The sequence below is a fragment of the Patagioenas fasciata genome, chromosome 4, assembly GCF_037038585.1.
Source record: "Patagioenas fasciata isolate bPatFas1 chromosome 4, bPatFas1.hap1, whole genome shotgun sequence".
In the NCBI taxonomy this organism is placed as follows: domain Eukaryota; kingdom Metazoa; phylum Chordata; class Aves; order Columbiformes; family Columbidae; genus Patagioenas; species Patagioenas fasciata.
Window position 1 is genome coordinate 69,164,927 of NC_092523.1, and position 13,394 is coordinate 69,178,320.

Here is a 13,394-nt window from a genome sequence, read left to right on the forward strand (position 1 = left end):
GCAAGGATGACTTCCAAGCCCAGTATTATTAATGACTTGGGTAACCGAATACACAGGAATCATTTATTGTAGCAACAACAAACCAATCTCTATTTAGACAATACTAAAATCACTAAAAACACAGCCCATGACCTTGATAGGTGGAAGCCTTGCTCTGAGCATACATTTGGGAAGCGAGAGCATTTCTCATCTACTTTCAGCTGTTTTGGTCTCAGGGGAAATTCTAGAGGCAATTGAAAGTCCATTCCTGAAGCCCAGTGTAATAACAGAAGATTTTTTTTTTTTTTTAAAAAAAGGAATACAACATGGGTGGTATCATTTTTCGAGTCAAAGGGCCCCTACAAGAATACAAAGTTTGATGTGAACAGATTGTTGCATGGCTATCCTCTAAAACATGTAACACTGATACAGTAGGTATAATTAGGCTAGACATCTAGATTGCCCTAAATGAATAACCTCAAGTACTTCCAAGTTACAGTAGCTACCCAATATATTAGTTTCTTAGAGAGCAAAATTTACTCTACCATGTACGTAATTCCAGTGAAGCTCAGTGGGTTTTTGCACGTGATGAAAGACATAAAAAACCACTTCCCTAAATAGTTCAAGATGCAAACTAATTAAACTGACGAAAACAAAAACCAACTCTTTTGTCTAAGCTGTAGCTGAGTAAATTATCTCTGTGAAACTCTTGGTTGGCTTTTCCTGTGCTTCATGAGTATGAATTTAGTATGCATGGAAAACAACAAAGGCAAAAAGCATGGCTGATGCTGAAAACAGTGTGAGGCAGTGAACACTTTACATTAAGATGTTACTTAATGATGCTCAGCAGTGAGAATTTTATATAAGCAATCATAGTTGGATTGAAAGTCCACTTTCTCTGGAGTAATTGGATAACTTACATGAATTTCAGTTTCAGTAGGACCTGCATTTTCGAATATAGATTCATGCAAATTTATACTGACAGCCACATAATGCTTCAAAAAAGTTTAAAGCAAGAGAAAAAGGGCACCTCGACAGTATGTGGACAAAGGAATAGGTTTACTGTATATACAAATCAACACGTGTAGTCTCTGTGTACCTACTGCTCTGCACGCTCTGCCTCCATTTAATGCCATTGTGGTTTTGTGATAGAAACATTTTCTCTATGCATAATGCACCGAAAACCTCATAATAAGAGGTAATACGTCTCTGTACAGCAATAATATTTGTGATTGTTATCTATAGAGTATAATTAGCTTTGATTACATGCAATAGGTGCCTTATCATCCTCCCACTGTTTTTTTACTTTGACACCATGCAAAACTAAACCAGTCAAGTCTGAGGCGGAGACGTCTGGAACGCTTTGGAAGTCTTGACTCACTTTTATAATCGGTAAGCCAGTCTTTTCACCTGCACATTTTTACCTCAACTGTTCCCAGGGTAGGGCTGGATATTTCTCAGAATTAAGACCGAGCTCCATGCGGATTTGACCGGGCTATGCAGCTCTTTTGCTCTAGGGCCCTTTTGGAGAAAACTACCTTGCCGATAGCAGCCCGTGCTCTCAAGCCCGCCTCGGTTTCCCTCGAAGGCCACCGCTGGAAGGGCTGGGTTGGCGTCTTTACAGGGAGCGTCCACCAGCGGAGACCTCCTGAGGACTCCATCTCAGCGGCGATACCGGTGCCCGGCCCTCGCCCGCCGGGAGCAGTTTTACCTCAGCGGCGGCCCAGGAGGGGCTGCACTTGTAACGCCTCCCTCTGCCGCCCCCCCGCCCCAGGCTGAGGCGGCCGCTGGGCTGGCGGGAGGAGCGGGGGCGTTCCTGATTTTGGCAGGTCGGACAGGCGTCCCCTCCTCTCCGGAGTGCCCGCTGCGGTAGGCGGCTGCTCCTCTCCGCCGCGGCTGCCCCCCCGTGCCTCAGTAACGATGCTGCCCTAGCGAGGGAGGATGACAGGGAGCGGAGAGGGGCAGAGCCGCCGGGAGCCCTGTCTCTTGCTCGCTTCCCCGCTCGCCGGCACTTCCCGGCTCCCGCTGCCGGGCTGCACATCGCGCCGCCTTCCTGACGGGCGGCAGGAGGAGAGGGCGGAGGGGCGGCGGTGGTTGTATGGTGAGGGTTTCGTCCCCTCCAGGTGCTCTGTCCCCCGCCGGGCAGGGCTTTCCTCCTCCTGCCTCCTTCCCCGCCGCACACGCTGCCGGACGAGGCCGGCCGGGAGCGGGAGCAGCCGCCGCCACCATCGCCGCCTGAGGAGCCCCTGACCATGTCAAGCAAGAGCAGGAAGAGCAAGGAGCAGGGGAGAGTGACCTTCCCCCCGCAGCAGGAGGAGGATGAGGAGGAGGGGGCAGAGGAAGAGGAGCAGCAGCGCCGGCGCCGCGGCTGGAGAGGCGTCAATGGGGGACCGGAGCCCCCTCAGCCGCCCCAAAGAGCCGTTAAAACCCTCCGGGAACCCTACGGCTACTACCCGCCCCCCCCTTTTTCCAGCACCATGTAAGTCGGGCCCAGGGGTGGATTAGGAGAGTGCTGGCCGGCAACTTCCCGGGAGGAGAGGCGGGGGCCGGCCGCTGTGTCCCCGGCAAGTTGTGTCGCTGGGCTCCGGGAAGCGCCTCCGGCTGCGGAGCGGCCCGGGCCCCGCGGTGGGAGCGCAGTCCGCCCGGCCTGTCAGCAAACGGGCGGCACCGGTGCAGCGTGAGGGAAACGCGCCCGGTTTGTGATGCCCGAGGTGCGGAGACTTCGCAGACTGTGCCTTGAGGGAACAGACCGGTCGCTACCCGCCCCCGGCCCTCCGCTCCCTCCTCCCCAGCCCCTCGGCTTTGCACCTTCAGGGCGAGGCGGGGGCAGCGCGTAGCAGAAGGCAGGCAGGTGCTGGGCGGGGATCAGGTGCACCCGCAGCTCCGGAGGAGCGGGCTGTGCTGGGAAGCGCCCGCGGTCGGGCATCTATTTGTTGCCAGAGTTGCCTTTGACGTTGGCGCGAAACCTTGCAGAAAGGGCGGTGCAGGCCTGCCTTGCGGCAGAACCGCTGGGCTGCCATCCCTTCTATCCACGGGGAGCGGGGCTGTGCCTGTGCGGCCGCCCTCCCGGGCTCCGTTCCTCGGGGCGGGCGGGCAGACCCGCAGGGGCCCGTTGGGTTCTGCAGCGCCCCCTGGCGGCCGCGCCGCGGGCCGGCCCGCGCTCCCGGCCCGGGCGCAGCGGGCACAGGCGGGGTCTGCGCGCCCGCGGACCCGCGGCGCATCTCCCGCGCTGCCCCCTGCCCTGCTGCTCCCCGCCCTCTGCTGCCTTTGGCTTTGTCATTACGGGAGCTTACCTCTCTTCCTGGCTTTATTTTTTCTTTTAAATTCCTTTCCCAAAGCCAAACACTTTACAAAACTTTATGCGTCTTTTAGGAACAGTTTTGAGAAGAATAGGTCCACTAATAGTGTGATGAGCACGTATGTTTTACATTGACATCATGTGTTACATAGTCAACTTCATGGTGTTTTTCCTGACTACGAGGGTAGCTGCCGAGAAAACCTTATTATTGACTCAACTAAGGTTTAGAGAGCCCATTGCACACTTTCGTACTAGCTGTGCTAATGCATCCCTTTTACATTTTTTTTTTAATTCTAGGCTGTGATGAAGCCAGACTCCCCACAGAAATCTAGGGCACCTGTGTAGAAAAATCCGAGTTCTTGAGATGCATCTTATCCCCGTTTAATGTTGTCTTCAGAAATCAGTTTGTTGGATTTTAAGATGCAATCATATGTATAAATACTGACCATGACTAGACTTACTGCAAGAGAAAAAAATTCAGTTTTACTAAGAGGGATGTTAACTTTATTTTCTGGGACTTACAAAATGTAGGTTGTCCATGAATTATTCACTGATTTTGATAACACGCTGCAGTTTAGATAGACTTAGCTCTGAGGATTACTTGTGTATTTTACACTTTCAGGACAATATATAGTTCTTAATTACATATTTTAATTAACAGTTCACAAACACTTTGAGTTTTACATAATATATTCAGCCTTTATAGAAGAAACCCTAATTAAAATTACCCTAGAGACAACTGTAAAGTACAGAAATAATTGTAGTATTGCTTAGAATGGGGTAAAAACAAATAAAAGTGGTTTTTACGTTCCCAGTGCAGAAAATCTTCACAAATACCCTTTACCCTGCGATACAGACTTCAAGTGAAGGAGTCTTTCACATGTCTTCAGCTGTTGGAAAGTTAGTTGCCCTTAAGTTGTTGATCTAGACTCCCTCTGTAGTTGATGGGATGAGAGAGGAAATAGCAATGGGCAAGCCAGTGTAGTCATTTATCTTCTTCCTCGAGGTGCCTGTCTTCTCCATTCACCATAAAAAGAGCCTAGAGGATCAATTTAAACTCGGACACTTTATTTTTAGACAGTACTGTATGAGCTATGAGCCGTAACTTTCTGAATCTCTATTAGGTTAGTGTCCTCCTATATATGTTGGCATATTCCTGTCTTTAAGAAATGGGTATTATGCCACCAGGAACGAAAGCTGGAGACCAGTTTGCACAGATACAGGCATTTGAGCCTGGAGTGAGCTCTGTCTGTTGGAATTGCTTCCCAGTATGTAATTCTTGTGATCCTGTCCTGGGAGTCTATCACAGCAGTGATTGCAAGTCACTGCCTGGCGGACTCACAAAAAGGCTGACATTAATCAATGTAATAGGAGTATATTGAACTGACAGGGCATAGAGGCAAAAGAGCTACAACTACCATTTTCCCTATTATGCGCCCATGGTTGTCCTTAGTGTAACAGTAGGATTTTTCTTCTGGAGTAACGTTTTGTGTTTTGGTGATAATGCCTAAGATCATAGCATATGTTAATGAAATAAGTATGAGTATCAGTTTGCTTATAATGAGCTCAGGCTGACACATGTAATGCTTTAGTATGTATAATATGAGTGTGAGAAGCCTTGACTAGAAGATTTTGTAGTCCAATTATTCAGTACTGGCAAACAGTGCAAGGGAAGAGAGGCAGGAAGATGTGGATTAGTTTGCACAAGAAGATGCACTTAGTTGGTATTTGGAATCTCTTAGCTCTGAAAGCTGTAACCTGGGCAAGGTACCTGTCAATGAACAGCTGGCTCCCTCCTGTGCCAAATATTGCTGGAAAAAGTAATTAACCTCAGGTTCCTACTAAGACTGCAGACTGGATGTAATACTTGTTTCACAAGGTGCTATATGTCCCAGTGAGAAAAACGTGGACAAAACCTGTAAATTAAATGTAGTAGTCACTGGGTGCCTGATTTCCTGAGTCTCTCTGAAGATCATGGCTCAGTTTCCTGTGTGGAATGACAGAACATGAATAAAAGACTGGGTGGAAAAGAGGCCTTAAAATTCTTCTTTGATGTAGCCCTCTAAACTTGTCTCTTTCCTGATGAGATGTTTGTCTTTTTCTCTGTGTGCATAGCTGCCCTCCTGTCATTAAAATATAGCCCTTTTTCCTTCCCCCCCCACAGTAATTCAGAATCGTGTTTTCTGTTGAGTTAATGAAGAGTAATGATAGAAAAAAGCTTGTCATAGTTCGTGGGATAAGGGGGGAAGGAACAAACTAAGAGTGTGTACACCTCCTCCTGATATCTCAGTGTGTTTTGTTCCATTTTTTGACTAATTCCTTTCAGTTTGGAGACAGAACTTCTGTGAGCTGGCATGAGGGCATTTTGGATGATGGATTATGTCATTTCAGACCAGTGGGAGACTTCAGACCTGAGTGGGATCTTGCAGCTGGCCTGATTTATGTTCTGCCATTCAGCTGAATTAAGCCTCCCCCTTCTGGAAAGCCTAGGCAGTGGTCCACAGAAGGGAGAAGGAAGCTCTCATTTAATACATTCTAGATTTGGTGCAGGGATTCCCAAATTCTGTGGAACATGCACAAGCTTCCATGCAAACATATATGAACGTGACAATATTTTTACTGGTGAAGAAACAAATTTACCAACAGCCTCTTCTGGCACATGGCTGTAGCAGAGCTTGGAGGGATGGCAGAGCCTTCATTTGGGAGAGGCAGTGAGGCTGGTGTATTGCCCCCCAGACACCACCTGTGACCCTGCATGGAGCCAGGAGCTGTGGCCCCATGTGGAACAACATAGCCTTTTCCTGCGATGGTAGCAAAGCAAATATTTGAGTGACCTCAGGGGTCATGAGCTAAAATGCTGGTCATGAGTACGTGCATGTCTGAGCACTTACTTTTAGGAGTAAGGGAATTATCATTCTTTCATTTTAACTGGGACCTGAGAGGTTAGTTTTGGTTGAACAAGAGGCACAATCGGTATCTTCCATGCCACAGACTCTGGTGCTGTTTCTTTTAAATGTGCATGCACGTTGCTGTTCCCGTGATGTACTTATCTGATCTCTCTATAATCACTGGACTGCGTTTCCTTTTCAGGGCTAGAATAGGTTTGAGATTGCTAATGTTGTACTGCAGTTTAGCAGTGGGGTAAACTGCCTGTAAATTGTTGATGCCACCTTTTATTGCATTTAATAGTTTGGGGAGAATTAACAGCTTGTTCTTCAGTACAAATGATAGCAAATTGCTCTACACATCTGGAAAGGCTCAGAAAGAAACCTCTGCTTCTCCAACTTATTTTTTTTTTTTTTTTTAAATAGCTTATGCAGTTTTCAGTGTTAAAAAATAGAAACAAGATTATAAATCTTTCGAATTTCTACTGATGAGGTAATGAACAGCAGAACACAAGGAATTCTCAGGTCAACTGTTTGTCCCACGTCCTTCTGCTACAATTAGAAAGTTTGAACATGAAAAGGGATGGGTAGAATAACAGAGTAGAAATCTGTAAGTGAAATAATCTGTGGTAGAAGCAGAGGAATCGCAATAGTTACTCCAGTCCTTTGCAGTTGTTGTGCTGCTCAAATTTCTGGCTCTGTGCATAGCAGTAACTGTCTGGGCAGCAATACGATGCAATATAAGGTCATAGTAAATGTGCTACATACAAAATGCAAGAGTTGATGGCCATTGCTTGTCTAGTGGAAAACTTTTTAAACATAGTTTTTATTGCACATGTGAAGGTCATACATTTCAGATCAAAACATTTAAGGTAAACATAAACATGTTATAAGGTAGGATAGGTTTTTGTGTCTTACGACATTAGCTGGTATGTAATGAACCAGTTGGTTGTTCAGAGTCTACACAACATGGCTCTGTCTGAAAGCTCGTGATACTCACCATTAGGGAAAGGTCTTGAAAGGTGGTCTCCTTCAGGAGCTGTGGCCTCACTAGTGTCGGAGTTCTGCTGCAAAGCTGCAATGGATTTGTCCTGCTTGCATATTGTTCAACAAGGGGCTGACATGTCTTGGTTAATTGTTAATCATCTTGTAGTGAGTTATGCTCATTTAAGGCTACCACTGAAGTTATTGAGAGGTTCCCTAGTAGGAAACAATGAACTAGACTTAAGCTGGCAAATGACTAATGGTAGCAATATGGTTAAGGAAATAAAACTTGTAACTTAAGACCATCCTTGTTTTATGCTGATGAATGAATGATTCTGAAGCTTGGTGTACAGTTTCTGAAGTTCTTCCTGGCCAGTGAAGCTTTTCAGTTCCTCAGAACAGCTGCCTAACTGGTGCATGCTTGGGGTCAAGTGAAACATGTCCAGATATGGTGGAGCTGGTGTACCCCAGTGAACATGACTGCTCTTCTCCAGTTTCATCCTTGGTTGTGCTAGCATCACACAGAAGCCTGAGGCTTTGCAGACTCCTTGGCCATTTTTCTGCTGTGAAATGTGAAAAATAATTGTTCAAAAAATAGAGGGGCTCGGCTGCTTCTTCATGTCAGAAAAAGGGGACTGAATTCTGTCCTCTTGCCGTCCTGCCACATACCATGTAGTATAAATATGCAGCCTGTGTACTAGGAGTAGAACTTACTTGATGTTGTGGTGTATCTTTGCTGAAGAATAAAATAATTGGGCATTTTTCTTGCTCGATGTTCTTGTGGAGTTTTTGCCATATGTTCTACAGGTAGTTAATTTTTTGTGTTCTTGCAACTATTATGAACAGTTGGGAAGAGTAGCATCACAATTTCTATTTCTCCTTCCCTCTTTTGATGTTAGTTGACAGCTCCTCGCAGAGGCAAGGCTGAGAATATGAACTTTAAAGGCTTTAGGAAATAGAACGCAAATAATTAATGCCTACTTAGTTCTATTTTCATTTTATTTTTAAGCCAGTTTAATTATATTTAGAGATGTTACTTGAGATTTTGTTGCTTTGATTACTGCAGTTGGCAAGTATTACATATAAAATGTGCTGAAAACAGTTAAATAGTTAAAACTAAAATTTTAACCATTTTCTTCGTGCTTTGGGATAGCTTAAACTATTGGATGTAAGAACAGGAGAGCAGAAAACGGTATAGGAGCTCTTGTACCCGATGCCTCTTGCATGCAGTACTCTGACCAGAGCTGCACTGGCTTCAAGGTCTTTGAATTTGCTGAGGGAAGAGGGGAAGAAGAGCGGAGGGAGGTGTGAATTAACTGAACAGTCTTCTGGTTGTGTGGTGCTGGTTGAGACTTTTTTTGCTTTGGATTTTTTCAGGAGGTCTTGAGAACACTTTAATCATTAAAATACAAAGCAACTTTCATCCTTGTTTTGAGAAGATATTGCAGTCACTTTGAATAAATAATTTCGGTCATAAGATTTATAGCTGAGGAAACCTTTCTTATTGAGAAGATATTCTAATGCAACACCGCTGGAAGGATATATCTCTTTTTACAGAAGTCAGATGAATCACCTTGGTCAGACAGTGGGTTTTGAAACAAAAATAGATAAAACAGAAAATAAGTGTCATATTTCAAAATAGGCTGAAAAATTACTCCGAATATATAGAGGCAAATGTGTTGCTACCTATCTCATAAAAGATGAATGAGATTCAGGGTAGCAGTTTAGAGTCATCTTAAATCAAGAAGGCAGCATGACTCAATCTGCTCTGTCTTTTTTACTTTTTAAAAAATTGCCATGCTTTTTTCTTTATGAACCACAATAAACAATTACATTTCCATAGCTGTATGTTTTTAGATGTGGAAGAAGAACAGAAACATAATAGCGTGGCAGACTATAAGATCTTATTGAAAAGGTAACTATGAAAATACAATATTCCCAGGTTTACTTCTGATTTTGTTGGGGACTAAGGTAGTAGCATAGTGTAGCTGTTTACCATGTGTACTCTGGGCTGAAATCTTTGTCTGAATGCTCCCAAATGTGAAATATGCCAGAGGTTTAAGACACTATATCAGTTCTGTGTTTGACAGTCACAAATCTCCTCTGTTATGCAGCCTTTGTCGTAGACTTTAAGAAGGTGTTACAGAAGTGAAGAAGAATGGATCTGCCAGGTTTGACAAAGCGGTTTTGGCACATATTTTGAGAAGTAAATACCAGTTAGCATTGCTTACACTGCAGTGCGGCCCAGATCATTTCTGGTGGTCCAGAAACACCAGCCACACATGAAAATGTAGCAAGATGAAATGCTTCATCCCAGGAGAGGCCTGCCCTTGGTAATGAGTATTACAATCTCTTTACTTGGTCTGCAATGGAACTGCCCATTTTTATTAACTGAAATGTTCAGAGTATGGACTAGCTTTCATGATATTTGTAGCTGTGATAAAGTGATTAAGATTTTGTGTTTTGCTGCATTTATTACAGCTGATGCAGATAGCTGGAAGTCTATACATATTCTTATAACCTGAATGGGATTAGTTATGCCCAATGAAAACTGTTAGGGTTGCCATTGCTGCATGTGGGGAAATTCAGTGATGTCAAAGGCATATTTTATGCAGTGGTAATACAGCTAAGCTCATTGTTGAAAGGTCATACAAAAAATGAAAAGGACTGCATTTAGGAGAATGTTACTCTGGTTGTGGATTGAAACCTGCAGCAATTAGGATACGCAGCTTTTGAAGCTGCCCATGCAGGTTCCTCTGTGTTCACTTGAATGTGTAGCCTTTGTGTGCGTGTGCCATTTTTCCCTTGGTTCTGCTCTTTCACAGACTGACAGGGATTGCCTAAAAAGGGCTATTTGATATTTTGCTTTGCCCTGAGCATTCATTATGTGGACCCACATCTCTCTTAATGCACATTACCTGGCTTTTGCACTGAGGGTAGAAGGATTAATGTGCTCTTGAGTTTTTCTGTCTGGCCTTTTACTCTTGTATCTGACTTTTCCACTGAGGTGCATTAATTACTTTTCACAGTGGTCATGCAAAGCAGGAGCCAAATGTTCTCTTTTTTTATAAATGAGAAACAGAGGCACATAGTACTTAAGAAACAAATTTTAAATTTATAAAGCCTGTTTGTCTCTTTGTAGCATATATATAGTGTTATATGTATTCAAAGCACAGCCTCTATTGACTCATATATTATCAGCTGCACTGATGCCTCTGTGCCCATCAAATCAGCTGGAGTGATCTCTAGCCCTCGAGCTAATGGTTTAACTGATAGCAGCTGGAGGCTGTCTTTCTCAGTATTGAGCTGGACTAGAAAGGAAAGGAGATTGCTGATAGGTTTCAGATTTATTTGCAGATGGTAGTGAAGGAAGGTTGTGGTATCCTGAGTACCTTTCCAGGCCTTTGGCCTGTGCTCTGTCAGGCATTAGTACAGAAGTACTAATACTTAATACTAATACTTAGAAGAACTAAGTACTAGTTCTTGCCCCAGCTGTGACCGCTTTGGCCTGATCCCATCATTCTGTTGCTTCAGACCTTGCCAGGCAGTTGTTTCCTGTTGCTGTTTTTTCCAGCTAGGTAGGATTTGCTCTTCAGCCTCTCATCCTAAGTCGATTTTCTTTGCAACTCATAGTCTTACTGCTCTGAACCTCCTTTCCTTCTCTAGTTTCCCTACCTAGTGAGATCCAGCTCAACATCTGATCTGTTCTCTCAGCCTACTCCTGTTTACTCCCTGCTGCTCTCAGCCAGTATCTGCACTGGTTCATAATTTCAGTCTCTGTGTTTTCTGAATTAGCTTGCTCACTTCCTCCCCTGTTCCTTTTTCTCCCTCTTTCTGCTTTTGCTAGCAGTTTTTGAGGGGAGTTCACAGCTTCTCCAGTTAGTTCTCAGTTCCCTTTCCTAAACAATCTCACTTTCCTCTCTCCAGGGCAGCCTGCTATCCCACTTTTCATTTCATTCAGTCACTCTTTGACTTTCCTGTTTTTCTTCATGGCATTACAAGAATGTATGAGGCCTTTTAAAAAGATACATAGTCACGTAATGATGTTAGATAGCTTCTTACCCTTCCTCGCCTGGAATGGTAGATGGATAACAGAAATAGGCCAAATATAACCCACAGCACTGCAGAAGGGCCGCTGGAATGAGAGCTGATCCCAGTCTACACTGGGCCATGGCCAGTGCCTGGAATCTGCGAGTGGTTTAGTTACTAGTATCCAGAAAGTCTGTTGAATGTGTATGAACTCTTGTTTTTTAAATACCTTTAATTTGAACAAATTGGCTTGTGAGTAGAATCTTCCATATTTGGTTAACATTTCTAGTAGTAAACAGTAGAAAGCATGAGATCAGGCTTTACTGTGTGTTGCTTGGCAAGACATCAGGAAGAAAACTTGTTTTCACCTTTCATTTATGTGAACTACAATATGGTAAGCATAACTATTGCCTTCTTTAAGCCATCAGCTTGAATGACTATGGTGGATAGTGTTATTACTGGAAGTAGTATAGTAGATGTGTTTTTATTTTTTATATATGTATATATATACACCAAAGTGAGTTGGGAGGGATTTCTGAAGAGAAGTGATGTCTTACATTAAGGAAAAAAACCCAACAAAACCAAACAATACTACTTTTGTCCATGCTAGCAGAACCTGTAAGTGCCTTTAGATTGCAGACAAGCAAATATGAAGGCAGAAAGATCACAGCAAAGAATGCTTCTTGTCAATAGATGGACAAATGACAAGAGACAAAAGAAGCAATTATTTTTGCAGCTGCAGGAGAGGCGGAAGCTACAAATAACCAACACAATTGAATGCTGTTACGTTTTTGTTTTCTCATTAGGTACATTGAAGAAAGTCCTTCTCTGAGACGTATGACTATGATGAGGGAGAAGGGAAGGCGACAGGCCATTAGAGGCCCAGCGTTCATGTTCAACAACAGGGGCACTAGTCTTACCGCTGAAGAAGAGCGCTTTCTGGATGCAGCCGAGTATGGGAACATACCTGTGGTGCGCAAAATGCTGGAGGAGTCAAAAACACTGAATGTCAACTGCGTTGACTACATGGGCCAAAACGCCTTGCAGCTTGCTGTAGGGAATGAACATTTGGAGGTGACAGAACTTCTGTTAAAAAAAGAGAACTTGGCACGGATTGGAGATGCCCTGCTGCTTGCAATCAGCAAGGGCTACATCAGGATAGTAGAAGCAATTTTGAATCATCCTGGGTTTTCAGTAAATAAGCGACTGACTCTGAGCCCTTGTGAGCAGGAGCTCCAGGATGATGATTTTTATTCCTATGACGAAGACGGTACCCGCTTTTCTCCAGATATCACTCCCATAATTTTAGCTGCCCACTGCCAAAAATACGAAGTCGTGCACATGCTATTGATGAAAGGAGCAAGAATAGAAAGACCTCATGATTATTTCTGCAAATGTAATGACTGTACAGAGAAGCAAAAGCATGATTCTTTCAGTCACTCTAGGTCAAGAATAAATGCATACAAAGGACTGGCTAGCCCGGCTTATCTGTCCCTCTCCAGTGAAGATCCGGTACTCACTGCTCTAGAACTCAGCAATGAACTTGCCAAATTGGCCAACATTGAAAAAGAATTCAAGGTAATGGTGTCTTGGTGTGTCTTTCTGTCTTCGTTACTGTTTTAAAGTTTCTGCTATTGCATTATATATTTAGATGCCTGAAATTATTTTTTGTGTCTTTTCAACTGCAAATGCTTTTATGATTTTTTTTTGGTCTCTTTTGTTCTTGATTTTGAGTTTTCAATACACAAGCCTTTTGAAAAAGAACTTTTAATGAAATGAAATTGCTTTTGCACCTACTCTGTATGGAGAAAATTGGAAAAAAGGGGCAGTGTATATTCTGATAATCTCGCAGCAGATGGAAAACAATTTTGTTTGTTGTAGCAGGCAAAGATCATTTTTAGTTAAAAATGTTGGGCAGAAACATAACACTTTACTTGAGCATACTGCAGCATTAACCTTATTCCCTCTTTCTTATTCATAATCATTTTGAGTTATGTGTTCAAATTACAAATACAGGAAGTGGGGTTTTTTGATAAGTTTTGGAAATGTCACTCATTCAAAACCAGGTGTTAGAATGATTACAGATGTTGGTCTTTTTACCTGTTTTTGAGCCGTATTTGGTTTAGTATGTCAGTGCCCTGACTTTTCTGGATATTTCAGCTTCTCCATCAGACAATTAATGACTTACTTAGCTGTTGCCCGGTGGTGTGGTTGGTGTT

The 13,394-nt window shown here is 43.6% G+C and overlaps 1 protein-coding gene across 3 annotated transcripts in view; it reads left to right on the top strand.

The window, feature by feature from the left end:
- Positions 1-1,733: 1,733 nt before the first annotated feature.
- The window catches only part of TRPC3 (transient receptor potential cation channel subfamily C member 3), a 41,942-nt gene continuing 30,281 nt past the window's right edge, over positions 1,734-13,394 (top strand). For 2 of the 3 annotated variants that reach the window (XM_065836649.2, XM_065836651.2), the window contains exons 1-2: positions 1,736-2,458; positions 11,982-12,753. In XM_065836649.2, coding sequence (XP_065692721.2) covers positions 2,232-2,458; positions 11,982-12,753 — 999 coding nt within the window. In that variant the 5' untranslated portion in view covers positions 1,736-2,231. Of the gene's footprint in view, positions 2,459-11,981; positions 12,754-13,394 lie in introns of all 3 variants that reach the window. The other variant, XM_071808090.1, reaches the window with a different exon arrangement.